This window comes from Callospermophilus lateralis, chromosome 5 (assembly GCF_048772815.1).
Source record: "Callospermophilus lateralis isolate mCalLat2 chromosome 5, mCalLat2.hap1, whole genome shotgun sequence".
Taxonomy (NCBI): domain Eukaryota; kingdom Metazoa; phylum Chordata; class Mammalia; order Rodentia; family Sciuridae; genus Callospermophilus; species Callospermophilus lateralis.
In genome coordinates, this window is record NC_135309.1 from 96,496,718 (window position 1) to 96,516,082 (window position 19,365).

Consider the following 19,365-nt stretch of genomic DNA (forward strand, 5'->3'; position numbering starts at 1 on the left):
CATTACAATTCTTATTACACATATAGAGTACAATTTTTCATATCTTTGTATAGAGTATTTATGATTTTATACATGTACTTTGTTTTTTGGGGGTTTTTTTGCATTACAATTCTTATTACGTATACCACAAATTTTTCATATCTCTGTTTATATATAAAGTATGTTGACACACAATTAGAGTCTTCATACATGTACTTTGAATAATGTTATACATCACATTCTACTGCCCTTGCTAATCCCCTGCCCCCTCCCTTTTACTCCCATGCCTCTTCTCTATCTAGAATTCATCTAATCCTCCCAGGATCCCCCTCCCTACACCACTATGAGTCAGCCTCCTTATATCAGAGAAAACATTCGGCATTTGTTTTTTGGGGATTGGCTGACTTCACTTAGTATTATCTTCTCCAATGCCATCCATTTACCTACAAATGCCATGATTTTATGCCATGATTTTATTCCCTTAATCTTTTTTCTTTTAATATATATATATATATATATATATATATATATATATATATTTTTTTTTTTTTTTTTTTTTTTTTTTTTTTTAATGTGGTGCTGAGAATCAAACCCAGGGCCTCACATATGCTAGGCAGGCACTCTACCACTGAGCCACAACCCCAGTCCTGATACCCTTAATTTATATAGAACATTTCCTGGGAATAGATTTTGAATATGCTTCTTCATTTGACTTATTCACATGGATGTGACACCCTGGGAAACTCTAGAGGACTGAGATGAGACCACATACTGTATTTTAAGTTTAAGTACTAGTCTTGAATACCTAAATGCCAGAATAATGATGTATTTCAATAGTTAACTCATTTTTCTAAAAATTTAATTTTCAAAATGTACAACAAAATTTCCAGCAGCATTCCCAAATCTAAATTCATTCATTGTTAAATTTGTTTGTTTTTTACACAGGGTGTGATAGGTATACAGCTGGTTGTTACCATGGTGATGGCCAGTGTCATGCAGAAGATTATACCTCACTATTCTCTTGCTCGATGGCTACTCTGTAATGGCAGGTAAGGCAAGGGTAGGCTGATTGTGACTGGCACTTTTGATTTCTAGTTTACAAGATTTCTAGAAGTACTAATTTCTTTTTCTAAAAGTATAACAAAGGAAGGTCATGAGAAAATTTAGCTGTTACTCTTATTTCATACATTAGTTGTTATATATCACAAAGGTATAGGGTCATGGACAAGAGTTCAGTAATCCATCCCACTCCCCTTTTCTTTTGTCTACTGAATGGCTGGCCACTAAGAATACCATGCATATTTTCTAGTTAACTTTTTAAAAGTTGGTAACAAGAAGATGAGAAATTAGAAATCAAAATGTTTAAATATTTTTACTATCTATTGCGAAAAAATACTCAAAAGTATGTGTCCTGTTGTTTACTCAATTGAGAGTTTATTATGAGAGTTAATTTGTTTTATCTACTGTACTGAAAACTGTCTACTGTCTCTGTTCTTTCCACAAAAGAACTAAGTTGCTTTGCTAAAATATGTACAATAAAATAATAAGATTAAAAGAAAAGGAGTTAATTAAGAGTGATACAGTTTAGGCAAAAACAAAATGTCTGAAAACAGAAATGCATGCCAAAATCCCATGTAATTGTGAGAGGTAAGTGATAAATTTGATCCTGTGTCTACTTTAATTAATCATTTCTAGTGAATAGTCAAATTCTGTTACTACCTTGAGTGTCCATTTTCTTTTGTTCAGACCCTTTAAAGTTAGAAAATAATGGATAACTCTCCTACTGATGATTTCATATACCGCAAGAGGAATATGCCTTTATTTAATTCAGAGCCTTTCCATTAACAAACCTTAATTTCCTTCATAGAATTTATTTTTGATTTTTAATTATTTACGTTCTTTATTTTTGTATTTGTCTCATTGATGTTCAAATATGGAAAAATATTTAAACTGCTATAAATTTTTTTGGAACATTGTAACGTGTGTATGTATGATTAATGTATGAAATAACAGGTGTTTCCTAGTGTATATTAGGAAAATAAATAATAACTAAAGTTTGGGTAAAGTTGAATGCCTCTGTTTGACCTATTTTATAAGTGAAAATCATCTAACTAGATATTTACTATGTATTTTTAATATGCCTGTGTCATCATGTTTACTTTGCTTATCAAAATGATTTTCAATAGAACTATCAGTAATATCAGCTGTGCAAATTATCATTAATTCTAAGTAAATAGAATCTGAGTTTGTAAAGGATATAAACTACATTAAGTTAGCTTTTCTTCTGAGAATTGCACATTTCTAAACTATATTCTTGTGGTCCAGTGAGGCTTCTAGATCTCTTTTAGCTATAAAGAACTTAGCAGTTTTGTTCTTACGTGTTCTGCTTTCCATTTGTTTCTGTAAAACTTACGTCCACTAGGAAAAACTAAAGCTTAGAGATCAAAATCTGATAATTTTGTTAATATTGGAATAATGTATTATATTTAAAAGCTTTGCTTTTAACAATAATGTGTCATAAGAATATATACATAACTTGAGGGGGAATTCAGTCTTCAAAGGTAAACATGAAGTTGATTTTCTTCATGATCTTAAGATACTTTTATAAACAGATTACCTTTTATATTAATGTCATCTTTAATGCCAAATCAGCTTTCATGGATATCAAGATATTCTAATAATGGTGACTTTTCTGTTATTGTTAGTTTCATTTCCTCAGTTTTGTGTTTTTAAGGTCATCTATACCCTTTTTCTTCAGTGTTAGTACTGAAATTTTGAAGTAATGAAAACTAACTTGCTTAGTGTTATCAACTAACTCAGTTGAATAAAATTGTGGGTTTTACTATTTGATAAGTTTATATAAAAGAGGTTTTTACAATCTTTTATAATATGAAATTATAATGTTTTAATTGTATTGAAAAAATCTAAAAATCTCTCAGTTCGGTTGCCCATGTAAGAAGACTGTTAACCAGAAATGAGAATTTCCATTTTAAACCTTCTGAGCAGTTGAGTTGAGAAAAGAGAAATTTAAGGATAGTCTTTAAGGTTTGTAAAATGCTTAAAGGAGAGAGCCTTGTGAGGACTTTTTAAAAACTGAATATTGTAGAATGGTTTGAGAGTGACTATATTGAATAGAACTACTTAAGTTCTCAACTAATAACAAATAAATTTGTTGTTAGTTTCTGTATATATTGTTTTGATATTTACTTATAACACAGGTAACAAACTCAAATTGTAAATAAATAGTTCATAATTTTCTTAAAAGTTATAATTTCTCTTTGGTATCATATTAATTTCTGTCCCTTTGAAATGGAGAGTTTAAAGGTACACATGCTCAGTATGTTAACTTTATGAGTAGCCTATTTCCTGAATTAGTCAATACCTTGAAGGAGTAAGCGATTACACTGAAAGAAATAAGCAGTTTTTGTATAAATTAGCAATCTAAATAATTTATTTTCTAGCTTGTGTTAAATAACATTTATATATTGCTTTTAAACTAAACTTTAACTTTTATTAAAAATACTGTGTAGTCTTTAGCCTAGTTTAATTCCATTATATCACCTTTATATTTGTATAAAATTGATGAAATTTTAAAAAATCTTTTATCTCACTTAAATCTGTATACTCTTAGCTAAGTAGGGGGGGAATGCATTGGGGTATGTCATGACCTCCAAAATCTGTGTATGAAATTAACATCAGTTATAATCTGTTAATATCAATTTCTTACTTATTTTCTTTAGAAAGGTATCAGGGTCAAATGGGGATTCAAAGGGATTGGGCATCTCTCCAGGTAGATCTTTCACAGAAGAGGTATTTAAGGATTCAGTTATCCTTCAAGGGGTGGCTTAGGGATTCTAGCTTTCTCTATCTTGGGGCTCTTCTGTTCCTCCTGTGACCTTGGAGTCCTCTATTAGATGCTGTGCCAGTTGGCAAGTAAACAGAGAGGGCTATGGATCTTTCAGGAGATTCTGCAGTATTGAGCTTAGAAATATATTCAGCATTTCTGCCCACATTCAGTAGGCTGAGATTCTTTGACGAGTTTTAACTGAAGGGCAGGGGAACAGGGAAGTGTTGTCTTCATTGTACCCAGGAGTAAAAAAAAGTTGATGAGTGTCTTCTTTTTTGCAATGGGTGATATTATCTCTGTTTTTTTACAAATGAGGAAACAATTTTAAATGATTTACTCAAGTCTCTATACTGAGAAATGAAACAAATCCAGATCTCTTCCCTAAGAAGTTTGATTCGTAGTCTAATGTAGTAGTTCCCCTTACCTGCCATTTGACTTTTTACTGTTTCAGTTACCTGCAGTTAACTGTGGTCTAATAATATTAAATGGAAAATTCAGAAATAAATAATTTATAATTTAAAATTGTGCACCATTCTGACTAGTGTGATGAGATCTCATGTTCTTCCTACCTGGGATGTAAATCATCCCTTTGTCTAGCATCTCTACAAGCTATCTGCTTGTTAGTCAGTTAGTAGCCATCTTGAAATCAGATCTACTCTCGTGGTATTGAAGTGCCATATTCAAGTCACCCTTGCATCATATGTTACAATGCCTATGACATTCACTCCATCTCATCATGTAGGCATTGTGTTATTTTACATACATCATCGCAGAAGGTAAGTACAGTACAATAAGACATTTTGACAGACCACATTAACATAAATTTTATTACAATATTTTGTTATAACTGTTCTATTATTAGTTATTATTGGTCTTTTATTATGCCTAATTTATAAGTTATCAATAAGTGTATATGTACAGGAAAAAGTTAGCATATATAGGGTTTGGTACTATCTGTGGTTTCAAGCATCTACAAGGTATGAGGGTTTGTCTTTGAATATATCCCCTGAGGGTAAATGAGAGACTACTGTATTTATTTGATTTATGGCTGTTATCCACTCCACATCTTGTCCTGGAATTGTCATACATAACTAAGTTTTAAATTTCAGGAAATAAGTCTTAACTTTTCTACTACCATGGTGACTTTCATTTGCAGTTTACAGAGTAATTTATTTAAGATTATTATCTTCTTTTTACATTTTCTCCTATGTCTACTTTACCTTTTAGAATATATCCTTCAGGTTATAGGTGTTATGAGAATTCTCTTTACTTACTGTATTCTTATAGTCATTCTTTAGCTACTTAGCTTTTATTTTAACTAAATTCAAAAACACATCAATATTGATTTTGATTACTAAAAACCTATTAAATATGAAGTAGAGCTTGAGAAATATTACCTGTTGCTCAATCTGTACCCCTCATCTCATCATTTGGCATTAAATTTGTCCCATGTTACTAAATTAAAAATATTTTGTATTTCATCCTTTCAGGTTTTTTAAAATAGGAAAACACAGATTGAGTATGCCTAACATAAAAATCTCAAATCCCCTGCAGCAATCTAAAATTTGAAACTGTTTTGACTGATGAAATGGAAAATTCAACACCTGTGATGTCATGTACAATTAAAATGCAGGTGCACTAAAAATATTATATAAAATTACCTTCAGGCTATGTGTATATAGAAACAAATGAATTTCATGCTTAGACTTGGGTCCTGTCCCCAAGATATCTCATTGTGTGTAATGCATATACTTCCCAAATCTGAACTCTGAATACTTTCAGATAAGAGATATTCAACCTGTATTGGAAAATATTATTAGTTCTCCTTTTCTTACATGTCTTTTTATAATTGTCAGAGTTTGTTGAAGGGTTTCCTACTTGAGCAAGAACTGTGTAGTTAGATCTCTTTGGCCAATAACCCATGGTATGTGTTATTACCTGGAAAAACTCACGTACCTGTAATGCCAGTGATTCAGAGGACTCAGGTAAGAGGGCCACAAGTTCAAGGCCAGCCTCAAAAACTTAGTGAGACCCTATTTCAAAAAATAAAAAGGGCTGTGGATTTAGCTCAGTGGTAAAGCGACCTGGGTTCAATCCCCAAGTACCAAAACAAACAAACAAAAACCCACTCAGTCTGAAGAGTCTAATGCTTTTAGAGTGTTTCTCCTTTCTTCCCATAGGGAAGAAAATCTTAAGTTGCTTTCTCTGTATCTTTAGTATGAACAACTTTTCCTCACATAAGTAACACATTTTGCCTAAATGTTCTTCATGGTGGCTACTGATTTGTAGCCAAAGTATTCTTAACTTTCTATTGTAATTAAAAGTTAACTTTTTGTTTTGAAGTTTGCTTGGCTCCTCATTTCATGGAGAGGTAAGTGATAGGTTACATTCTTTGTACATTTGAATAGTGGGTTTTGCATGAGGAGTAGGATTTGCTTTTTCTTCATAATAGCCTCCTTGCTGAACTTGCTTTTCATTTTCCTAATTGTTTATCTCAAAATTCTTGTATTTTTCTCCACCCCTTTATTTCCCTAATCTCTCACTTTGGTCTGCTACTTCCCTTCATATGTCCTTCATCAAAAATATATTTTAGTCAAATTTACTCTGATTTTTGTCTCATCCCATATTGGAGAAAGAGGGTATTATAACACCTTCATATTCAATCATTCTAATTCTTTTTGCCTGTTCTGTGTTGCATGTTGCCTGATCTAACAGTCTGCAAGTTCCCTTTGGTGACAGAAACCTACTATTCAAATGCACAGTAGGTGGGACCTATGACCTAAGGGAAAGATTGAATTTTCAGCTATCACCCTATGGAATGCTTGAGTCCTTGCTCTTCTGCCTTAGTGGTCTTAACTTCCAATTTCAAAATGATCATGATACTCTATAAAAATTTCCAATGAAAAAGAGGAGAATGTTTCTGTATAACAAATGTCTCAAAATAGAAAATAAAATACCTACTTATGCTGAAAGATTGTCTAGGTTTTAAGTTGTATTTGTTCTTGTTCAGTTTTCCCCCCTCATTTGTCAAAATTATGGCAATTTAAAACAGAAATGGAAATTGTCTTTAGTTACTGCCTTCTTATTTCAAGGTACTGTAACAAAGTACCGTAGGCTGAGTGCCTATTAAAAACAGACATTTGTTTCTCAAATTCTGGAAGCTGGATCTCTAAGATCAGGACTACCATGGTCTATTTTTGTGAGGTCCCTCTTCTGAGTTGCATACCACTGACTTTGATATCCTCACATGGTTGAAAGAGAGAGAGAGCAAGCCTTTTTTTTTTTTTAAAGGGCTAATATCATTTATGAAGATTCAACCTTTATGATCTAACATTGCCTTCCAAAGGCCCAATCTCCAAATATCATCACATTGGGAATTGGATTTCAAAAAGAAATTTGAGAAGACCCAAACATTCAACTCATAACAGTGAACTATACCCTGGCATACAATTTTGTATGATTGCTTATATATTAAAATTCTTTAGCTTACACTATCAATAGTATGTTTTTATATATTTGTTCAAATATAGGTTTTCCATTTTAAATTTCTAAAGTAGTTTGCTGTAAATGACATTGTTGCTTAAATTTTACAAATAAAGTCTAGGTCTGTACATTCTATATTTCCACCACCTATTTTTTCAGTGCTATTGAACACAGCTATAATGGTCTGGTAATATTTTATGTAAGTCGTTTATATAAGAATGATTATTGAAAAATTAACTTAATAATTTAGTAATGTGCAATACCAGATTATCTTTATTATTGGAGATACTGGCTGACAGTCTGAACTAAAAACTTAAGGGAAAAAAATCACTGAATAGCCAAGGTCAGTGTCATAAAATATGCTGAAATTAAAATATTTAACTTAAATGAAAGAGTCTCAGTGTTTTAGTGAGATCTCTTTATTTTTTAAAAGTTTACACAGTGTAGGAAAAGATGGCAATTTGGTTAAAAAAATAAAAATAAGAGGTGATATATAGTCCCATCACCCAAAGACAATGACTGCTAATTTTGTTGAATTTCCTTCTCACTTTTCTCTCATAATTTCCCCTATGGTTATGATAAAATGTATGTACAATTTTTTCATGGTGTTCTTTTGCTTAACATATTAAAACATTTTTCTTTAATTGTATTTTTGTGGCTGTTATTAACTGCTGCATGAACTCTAAATCTGATAAACTGTTGCATTTGTCTTCAAGCCAATATTTGAAAGGCATAGTGCAACAGTTGCTGATAGGCTGTCATTTGCTAAGGATAGGCCTATTTAGTAACAGCAAGGAAAAGACTAAAAACTGAGACAGGAATACAAAATACAGTAAGTGGGAACTATATGATATAAAATCAAACTATGTACAAAGCATCGACTGTTGTTAAAGTCAGGCAAACTTACTTTTAGGTTTTACCTCGAAATCATGACCTCTGGTCTTATGGCCACTGCATGCTACTTAGTAGTGTATGTATGTTCTACTTCTCAGACAGCTTTTTCAACTAGAATTCTTTTCTCAAACTTACGTGTGTGTAATTGCCTCAACCTGAAACCAGAACCTATCATGTTTACTCTAAAAAATCCATAACCCTAGTTACATGTACAACCCCTCATCTTTACTTGTATTTTTAAAGTTTTTATATATTTTAGTTTTTGCCTGCAGAAGAAGTGTCCTATCAGAGACCCATTCATGCATTTAAGCTCTAGGCCTCTTTCCCTATAACTTTCACTCAGATTTTGATGCTTTGGCCATTCCATCTATTCCAAGGTCATCAGTTGTTCCATTTTACATTGGATCATTCCTGTTTGCAAAGATACTGTTTTGTTTTTTAAAGATCTATCATTGAACAACAACAAAAGAAGAGCTACAATCCTGCCTGCCTCCCTTCTTCAGAAACTTAAGGCCCTTTATATTTATTCTTAGTTTCTGGCCTTCTTCTGTTTCTCTTCATAATCATTTGTTACAAAAGTTATCTATACTTCCTCATTAACTGTTTAGCCTTTTACCATGTTTCACTTTCTCTTCAGTTCATTTTTATTAATTTTCTTGTATTTAAATACTATAATTATGTAATGATCCCAGCTCTCTGAGCTCTAGATTCCAGTATACAGTTGCCTTCCTTATATTTTCACTTGATGTCTCATTGGCACTTAACCTCAAGTTCCTGGTTTCTTCTTCCTCTATTCCATATCACAGAATGTATCACCATCTTATTCAAATCAGAAATGTAGAGAACATTCTGGATTCCTTTCTTTTTTTTACTCACTGCCTTAAGTCCATCATCAGGACCTATTGATTTGGGTGTCTAAAATATATCTTCCTGCTATTCTTCATTGTCTCCCTCCATTTTACTGAGCAGCAAAGGGGCTTAAAATATAAAATTAATTATTTCTCTCCCCCACTTTGAGACTATTATTTTAGCAAAAAATCTAAACTGCATACAATGACTGTGACCTATAAGGCTTTGCATGATCTATTTCCTTTCCTATCTCTTTGGCTTCCCTTTTGTGTTTCTTCCTGAAGCTATTGCCTCACTGGCTTTTTAGTTATAGTAGTATTGTGTCTTATCACAACTGTGCTTTTGGACATGCGATTCCATGCCTGGAATGTGTGCTTCCCTTCATTTTTCTTATCCTTTTAAGTTACTGGTTGCCATTTATTTGGTTCTTTCACTGATATTACAATTTGTAATTAATTTTTATTATTTAAAATTAGTTAAATTCTACCCTGATTGAAGAGAAGCATCAAAAAGGCATGGACTTTGGCATTATTAGGCATGATTATATCTCCATTGCCTAGCAGAGTGCCTGCTGCATAGTGGGTGTTCCATAAATGGCCAATGAATGAATAAATGAATAGATAAGTAAACAAATTAGAACTAAGTAGTCCTAAAAGTATCTGAAATCCATATATTTCACCTTTGAAAAATTGTTAGTAGTGAGAATGACCCTAAATTATCCCATAAAAACTATAACAAGCATAATATATTTTAGAAAAATGGGTTTATAAAAATAAGATGAAAGAAGCTTGAGTATGTCTTAAAAGAAAATGGTTCTTACAAAATGTAAGGGTCTTAAAAATATTTCATCATTCTAAGTATAACATTGGGCTACAGATGGTTCAATCCCCAGCACTGTAAAAATAAATAAATTAATAAACCGACCAACAAACAAAACCTAAATTTTTCTATACTAAGAATTTTTCACAGATTATGAATTTATAGTTCCCAAAGCTGAACAACTATTTTTAGTCTTTGTAAATAGGGTTTTCTTCTGCTTATGTGTGCCTCTTTTTTTTCCCCCTGTGGATTCCATATTTGTAATTTTGTCCACTTGCTAAAATTTATTTGTAACCCTCAAATTAATACTTGGATGTAGTTTTCCTGGTCATCCATGGATATATAGAGTGGTGCACAATTTGGCCCTAATCTATGTTCCCAGTTGGAATCTAACTTTGCCTTCTTGTTTCATATCTCATATTGTAAACAGGTGTTTTTTTAGTGGTCTATTTGGGGCTTCGTTTTTTAAATATTTACTTTTTGTTGGTGATTTCATTGTTCAAAATGTTCCTCAACCTTTTATTGTCAGTTATTCCTAGGCACAAGAAAGCTGTGATGTGCCTTATGGAGCAAATATGCTATATTCACAGAACTCAGTAAATACTATTCTTGTGATTACAGAGATTAGATAAGCTTTGTTCAGACATGAGGGATAGTGCTGTTAGCCATGAATTCAATATTAATGAATCAACAATATATACTATATAAGGCATCTTTACCAGAAACACATAAAACAAGGTTGTGTCTTGATCAATTGATGAATATGTTGTGACAAGAGGCTCGCAGGAACCTAACCCTGTATTTCCCCTAGGAACAATGGTTCAATGTTCGCGGCGACTTTATAGAACATAACTACCGCGAATAACAAGAATCGACTGTAAGTTAAAATTCTGGACTTCAGTGGAAATTTCAGGAGTCTAACAAATGGCCTCCTCATCTGTTAGTTGTAATTTAGGGACTTTTTGGTTGGGATATGTTTTACTTTAAAACTATTAAATTAGGAGGAGAATAGAATTATTTTGGTTCAGTGATTCTTTTTGAGCACTTACTATATGCCAGTAACTATACTAGCTTTGAAGTGTCAGAAACAACCAAGTCACAGTCTTCACTTTGAGAGTCTTTCAGTTAGAATCTTTATTTTTAATTTAACTGATTTGGTGTCAGCTAGGTGTAATAATGCAGTTCAGTTTTTGACACTTAACTACTAGGGTTAGCATATACCTTACATGTTAAGTCAAAAGTCCTCCATAAGTCTGCTTGTGTGTGTGTTACTTCAGACACCAGCTTTGAGTTCTTGTGGTTACCCAAGCCACTTCTGAGTGGCTGGCTACAAATCCAAAGGTTGCCATGATCTCCTTGGTTCACTAATTTGCTAGAATGACTGGTACAATTCAGGAAACTACTGTGTACTCGTGACTGCAGTTTTATTATAAAGGGTGCTTGTAGGGTGCAGTCTGGGGAGGAGCATAGGATTTCCATGTCCTCTCCCTTCAGAGTCAAAAGATGTCACTCTCTGGGCACAACTGTGTGTTAATCAATTACAAAGTTCCTCTGAGCTTCAATATCCAGCGTTTTTATGGAATTTTATTTATAGATATGATTTTATATTGCTGATTTATCAGTTTTTTTAAATTATTGAACTCAATGTCCAGCTTCCTTTCTATCACTACAACCCTCTCAAAATGTGTTTAGATATTTCTGGTGACTAGACCCCATTCTGGAGCTTTTTAGGGACCTATCGCACCTCTTTCACTTAGGCTAATCTAGGGACTTTTGAAGCTTTGTGACAGGATCTGAGGGCAAAGAACATATATTCTTTTTGTTTTTTAAGAGAGGAGAGAGAGAATTTTTTAATATTTATTTTTCAGTTTTCGGTGGACACAACATCTTTATTTTATTTTTATGTAGTGCTGAGGATCGAACCCAGTGCCCCGTGCATGCCAGGCGAGCGCTTTATTGCTTAAGCCACATCCTCAGCCCCAAGAACATATATTCTTTGTTATACTATAGGGAGGCTGACTTAGAAGACAAATTAGGAGTTTGCTAGGAAGGGGCATAGATGTTTATAAGCAGAGAGAAGAATATATGCAAAAGCAAGAGATCAAAGAATTTGTGAATAATAAAATGTCATTTAGTCAAGTTTGAATATTTTACTTTCAAGTGGGGAATGGTTGAAGGTGAATCTGTAGAAGTAGGCTGTGGTCAGATTATAAAAGGCTATGGAGACAGGAAGTCACAAGCTCTGTACACATTTGGTCCTTGTCATATGTGTTTTATTGGAAAATTTTAAACATAAAATAGAATAGTGTAGTTATCAGAATTAATAGCTGGTGACCAAACTTGTTTCATTTCTACTCTCCTTCATCTCCCCTCCCCCAACATGTTATTTATAGCAAATTTTACCACATTTTATTATTTTAGTCATGAATATTTCAGTGTATATTTCTGAAATATTTAAGCTTTAAAAATTTATCACAGTCCCATTATCATAGCTCAAAAATTTTTAACCATAATTCCTGTATATCATCAAATATCCAGTCAGTATTCACATTGCCTATTCTGTAGTGTTTTTAGAATGGCAGATCAGTTGATAATTATTTGTAAAAATTGTGATACTTAGTATTAAAAATTTAGATTTTTGTGATTAAAAAGTTGGAGCATCTAGCAATTCTATGTGTATCTTTCTTTATAACTACAGGACCTTGGTCAGAGTCCTTGGTTAGTTGCCTTACTCATTGCTTTTACCCTGTAAAGAGCCTTTGGAAAATATTTAAACAGGCATATTTCATGAGTTTTTCATTATGGAAAAGTAACAAAGTAGGCCAGTGGATCTGATGAGAAGTGTATCCAGGAAAGCAGGTAGGCCAGTTAATAAGAGTTTTATGATAGAATTGGAGAGGATGACATGCTAAAGAAAAGTTTGAACACAAGTCTTTTATAATAGAGTTGGCGGAGTTTAGAATTGTAAGGCTTGAGGAATAGAAATGATAATGTGGAATGGATACATTGAAAATAATATCTGATTATCAAATTAGGTGAAATGTAGATAGTGGGACAACTAGGTAGAACAAATTTTTTAAAAAATATTTAATTGATTTTATTTTTTAAATACATGACAGTGGAGGTAGAACAAAATTATAAGGAACTGTTTGGTGTTTGGGAGGGGATAAATATATATTTGTTTGGGTATTTTGACTGTGTGGTAGAGGTGAATGTGCCCAGTTTTGTTGGAAAACATACTAAAGGAGATTACAGCCAGAAAAATAAAGGGTTTTCGAATACAACAGTTTTCTCAAATTCTTATATTCATAATATTTGAGAATTCTGAAATGAAATTAAAGGGAAGGGAAAAGGAAAAGTCTACCTGTAAATATGAGAGATAACCACCCTCTTTTTTAGGAAACTGATGTTCTTTTATGTGAAAGATAGGTGGAGCATTAATGGATTCTTGCCCACTGGCCTAAGAGTTTACTGCGTGTTACTTTTAATAATACTTGTAGCTTATAAGAAATAGATACATACGTTACAGGGCCTGGCATCTAGTAAGTGCTTGGTAAGTGCATTTGAATCTAAGCCCTGTTAAGGCTTAAGCAGTAGTACCTATATTGGATTAGTTTTCACATGATATTTCCCTGCAGAGTCTTCACAAATAGGAAACTCAGTAAATATTTATAGAATAAGTGAATAATTTTGGTGATTTTAAGTGATTTATTTAAAAAGATTTTCCCCCTTTAGTTTAAGGTGGTATCAGCATCCTACAGAAGAAGAATTAAGAATTCTTGCAGGGAAGCAACAAAAAGGGAAAAGCAGAAAAGACAGGTAAGTTATATTGAAGAGCTTGAAAGCATTAAATATTTAATAGAACTTATGCAAATATATTCTTATGCTTTAATTAAAGGAACATTGATTACACTTATGTAGTTGATAAATTTGAGATAAGAATCTACAAATCTAATACTGGAAATTAATATATAAGCAGAAAACAATTATTATTTTACTAAAAAAATGTGTAACTGTATTTTTTTGTTTAAATGATAAAAACAACATAGTTATTATATTTAAAAAATTTTAGTTGAGGGTTGATGGGGAAAGAGACCAGTGACCTATGCATTCACTCTACAACTCATTTAATGATACACTTGCTAGGCAAGTGCTCTACCACTGAACAATATCTCCAGCTCCTAGCTCTTGAATGTTTTGTCCATGTTTAAAATCTATTCAGAGAACTAATAAACCACACTGCATGGACTACAGTAGCTTCATCTATAAAATAGATTGAACATAGTAATTTTGAAGAATTCTTCCATGTTTAAAACTGTGTATTTCTTTCTATAAAGTTAAATTTTCATGGCAACTACATATTAATTATCCTCTCTGAATGGGCTTTAATTTCCTTGGTCTTCTCCAAAATTATAATTCTAATATATTATAAAAGTCACTGAAACTAAATTGTCATTAAATACTTATCATAAAATTTATGTTTACCTGGCCTAATAGATTTCTAAGTACTAAAAAAATTTTTAAACGTTAATTATTTGGTAGTAATTGGAAATTTTCTCACCTTGTTACTATTCCTCTTTTTCTTTTACCATTACAAGTACACCTTGAAGTTCATTAGAATATTAATCATCATCCTTCCTTTTTTATTCCAATAGTTAAGTTTTTTAACAGAATATTTTTTTCTAACAGTTTCCAAAACACTTTCCATAGTTGTATTTAGTCCATAGTTCTACTTAATTTCTGATAATTACGTAATGGTTTATACTTGACTAATGGGAAGCTGTTGATTAAAGATATTAAATGTGCTGCCCAAGTTCATATAATTTAAGGCTTTATTCCTAGTAGCACTAGTTTGATTTGTCTGTATGAGATAATTTTTACTGAGATTCTCCCAGTTTATATTTTTATTTATTCCCAAGAATAAATACAAAATTTCTAGTTTGAAATTAATTTTATCAAAAGTTAATTTATTATTTTGCCTATCTTTAAACATTACATATGGCCTCAAAAGACTAGAAATGGAACCACCATATAACACTACTATACCACTCCTTGGTATTTGTCATAAAGAATGAAAGTCATCATATTATAGTAATACCTTTGTACCCATGTTTATAGTACAACTCATAATAGCCAAATTATGGAACCAGCCTTGGTGTGTGTCAATAGATAAATGGGAGATATGTATGTATGTATGTATGTATGTATATGCATATGTGTGTATAAATGTGTATATATATATAATTTGTATGTGTTTATATTCACATATATACACATACATACATACAATGGAGTTTTCATTCAGCCATAAAGAAGAATGAAATATGTTATTTGCAAAGAAAATGGATGGAACTTCAGAGCATTATGTTAAACAAAATAAGCCAAACTCGGAAAAACATGGGTCGTATGTTTTTTCTCATACATGGAAACTAGAGGAAAAAGGAAAAGAAGGGCGGGGGTGAAGGGCTCATAGAAGTAAAAGGGAGACCAGTAGATTAGAGGAAAGGGACCACAGGGAGAAAGGATGGGAAGGAAGGGGGAAATACTGGGGAATGATATTGACCAAATTATATTATTATATCGTGTGTTTACATATATGTAACAACAAATCCCACTATTAATGTATAATTATAATATACCAATAAAAATATGTGAAAATTAAAATTAAAAACAATTTGGGAGTGATATGAATGCATATGACATCATTATTTTCCTCCATTTGTGATTTTTAGTAGATACAATTCCAAGGTAGCCTTCATATTTCTGATTTTCTTAAACACATTAATTTTAATATTTCTTCAGCTCTGACATATTTCTTTGTGTGTGATTCAAAGACAAGTATACTTGTCTTCATTTGCTTTTATTCTTGTGCCTAAAGAAGGAGATATTAGGTGGTCTTTAAAACTACAAAAGAGAAGATAGAAGAAATGGGTGTGAAATACTAAACTAGAAACCACAGTTTTCTTGCTGTCTAATTTAGGTAATTCTTTTTCTGCCAATTTATATATATCCACATGGTAATTTACATTCACATTTTGTAGTCCCCTTTCAAAAACTAATTTTGAGTATCTTACCTTCTGATGAAATATTTTAAAATTTGCTCTTTTTCACTGCAAAATTTTAAATCTCATTTGTATTTAATTTGATACAAGCACTTACATAATAGTGTAGGTAACTTGTTTTTTGTGTCACCTGTCTGATTTTTATAGGAAATATAATGGTCACATTGAAAATAAACCACTAACCATTCCAAAGGATATTGACCTTCATCTAGAAACAAAGTCAGTTACAGAAGTGGATACTTTAGGTAAGGGAATTTTGGTAAAATATTCTGTAAATCTCAGTTTTATATTATGGTAGTGAAAGTACTTTCATTTTATCTGTTTTGGCTAGTTGGTGTGTGTGTGTGTGTGTGTGTGTGTGTGTGTGTGTGTGTGTGTACACGTGTGCTTTTCTGATCATTCAGTACATGAGGCACAATCTAAAAACTTAGAAGCTCCAAGTGTCTTCAGTTGAGTTAAATTTCCTTTTCTGTTCACCAAATTTGTAGTAATGTTTTGATCATTTTTCAAAAGAGGCTAACTTACACAAGTTTGTCACACAGTCTCTGTTTATTAAGTTTGAGGTCACAGTTTTTATAATCTTGAATTCTAAACTTACTTTGCTTCCTGTACTTGCCTACTTCTTATATAATGTGACTTGCAAAGCCGCATTTGTATATTTGTATTGAATTAACTATATTTTCAATAATTCAGTTTTATTCTGACATTTAGTAGAAACAAAAGTGGTTTCAGAACAATAAATAGAATTAAGAATTAGGAAATTTTACTTATACAAGATTCATAGATACGTTGAATATCTGAGTAAGTCATTTACTTTTCTGTAGTTGTATATTGACTATAAAAGTTTAAAATAAAATTTATAAGAAATTATTTGAATCTAGAAGAGAAAGGTGATATTATTTTTTAAAACTAGTTGTCTCAGGGTGCAGTGGCATACACTTGTAATCTCAGATACTTGAGAGGCTGATGTAGAAGGATCACCAAGTTTGAGGCCATCCTGGACAATTTAAGCAAGACCTTATTTCATATTTAAAATAAATAAATAAAAGGTCTGGAGATGTAGCTCAGTGGTAGAACAAGCACCCTTGGGTTCAGTCCCCAGTATCACACAAACATGTAAACCTCTCCTGCAAAAAAAAAAAAAAAAAAAAAAAAAAAAGCACTGGTTTTCAAACCTCAACTATTTATTAAAATCATTTGAGAAGCTCTTTAAAAAAACATCCCCTACTCCCACCCTTGAATATTCAGTGAATCTAGAATAGGTTCTGGGAATTTGTGTTTTTAAAAGTATTCTAAGTTTGGGGTTTTGGGTTTTATTTTTGTTTGACCATGTTTGAGAGCCAATTTTGATAATGTATAAAGTATCATGCAATTCTGAGTTAAATCACACCATCTTCAAAAACCCATAAAAAATTTATCTAGTTTTCATATAGAATTTTTTAATGATCTGAAGTACCTTCAAAATATTTGAAAGTTGAGTATTACACCTATAGAAATTATGTGTATAGAAAATAAACTTCTGGAACCCAAAAATGTCAATGAAGAACAATATAAATCAATTATCTAGTATCATTTAGACTTTTAAGACCTGTTATGTGCTATGCTCTTTTTCTTTTTTTCTTTTTTCTTTCTTTTTAGTTATAGGTGGACACAATATGTTTGTTTTATTTATTTATTTTTTTATGTGGTGCTGAGGATCAAACCCGGTGCCTCACACATGCAAGCCAAGCACTCAACCACTCAGCTACAACTCCAGCCCCTCTGTTTCTTTTTCTATATAAAAATATTTAAAACATTTTAATTTTTTCTTTTTTTTTTGATACTGATGATTGAACCCTGGTCTCTTAACCACTGAGCCACACCTCAGCCTTTTTTATTTTTTAGTTTTTATTTTGAGACAGTGTCTCACTAATTACTCAGCGCCTTGCTAAGTTGTTGAGGCTGGCTTTGAACTTGCAATCCTAGATATGTAATATCTAGGATATTATGTAAAATGTATTATATAAAAATAGATATGTAAAAATACAAGAATATAAATACATTCTCCCTGATTGTTAGTATAATTTTTATCATTTTTACTAATAGCTACTATTTATTGAATAATTATTTGCTACTGAACTTCAATAATATCTTAAAGTTTTTGAACATCAAGCACCTTGAATACTTTTATCAACTCATCCTCACAGTTCTGTGAGGTAGGTAATTCTGTGTGTGTGTGTGTGTGTGTGTGTGTGTGTGTGTGTGTGTGTGTAGGCTCATTAGGACAAGAATTAAAAAATTTATAGGCAGGGTTATATACTGCATGTAATAGAGCACACAAATCTAGGCTATTATAATGAACTTTAACAATTGAAATCGAGATAATGTGACTACAACACATAACATGTTGAGTATTTGAGTTTTGAGAACTAGTTGCAAATGATCCTGCTCAACAACTGATCATTTAATATCAAGAGTATTTAAATTAGGAGGCCAATTAGTAGCCATGGTTGCTGCCAACCTTTGGGACCTGGCTTCCATGCCAAACTCCAGAGCTACTGTTGGGCCACTTTGTGGCTTCAGGGTTGGTCACTGAAGAGATGTTAAACATCCATGAAAATTGTCATTGCTTTGAGAAATTCTTCAGACTACAACAGATCACAGATATTCAAGCTGAAATCTATTAGTCAAGCCTGGAAATTGAACTTCTGAAACTAGAAAAAGACAGCAGATGTTGTTCATCTTTTCCATTTGTCTCAGAAGTGTCATGCACTACAAAGCATGAATAATCGCCTGGAAGATGTGCTAAAAGAAAAGAGGTCCTATAGGCAGACTGTTGAAACTCGCATGCCAGGAAAACTTACCTATGGAAGCTGTTTATCACAGGTTAAACTGAGAAGAAATGAACAGATGTATATGTTTTCTGAGGGTAGTTCTTGTTTACCAGTTAACTTTATAGCATAATTCATGAAACAATGTATTATTGATGTGTTTGTTAATATTATTAATCATGATACATTAAATAGAAAATTCATTACTTTAAAAGAAATATTACTATGGTAAAAAGAAAACTTCCTTTTGCACATTGTGTTTTGGGAATTACAAATTAGGACTCTAATGGGAAAAAATTAGATCTTTAACACGTAGCAAGGTGGGTAAAAATTGGTTTTATTATATATAGATTGTTTTCTGTGAAGTAAATGTATTATTCACTTAATGTTACCTATATGTAAAAATTCTGTTGAAGATATTTAACATAGAAGAAAACAATGTCAATTAAGAAAGGAAAAACTGGATTGTGATCTCATCTCTACTACTTATATGTCTCAAAGTCTTGGGCAGAATGATAGCAGTTTTTGCTCATGGTATAGTTTTTGCTTCAGATTCCCAGTCTGCAAAATGAAGATAATTTCTGTTGCTGTCTGTCTTGTGAAAATAGTATAAGTATCAACT

The 19,365-nt window shown here is 32.0% G+C and overlaps 1 protein-coding gene across 7 annotated transcripts in view; it reads left to right on the forward strand.

Annotated features, from left to right (window-relative positions):
* Positions 1-19,365, forward strand: part of Tmem161b (transmembrane protein 161B) — a 64,371-nt gene that overhangs the window by 17,875 nt on the left and 27,131 nt on the right. For 3 of the 7 annotated variants that reach the window (XM_076856035.2, XM_076856036.1, XM_076856037.1), the window contains exons 2-4: positions 925-1,028; positions 13,607-13,690; positions 16,081-16,178. In XM_076856035.2, the coding sequence (XP_076712150.1) occupies positions 925-1,028; positions 13,607-13,690; positions 16,081-16,178 (286 nt within the window). Of the gene's footprint in view, positions 1-924; positions 1,029-10,682; positions 10,749-13,606; positions 13,691-16,080; positions 16,179-19,365 lie in introns of those variants that run through there. The other 4 variants (XM_076856038.2, XM_076856043.2, XM_076856042.2 and 1 more) reach the window with 4 other exon arrangements.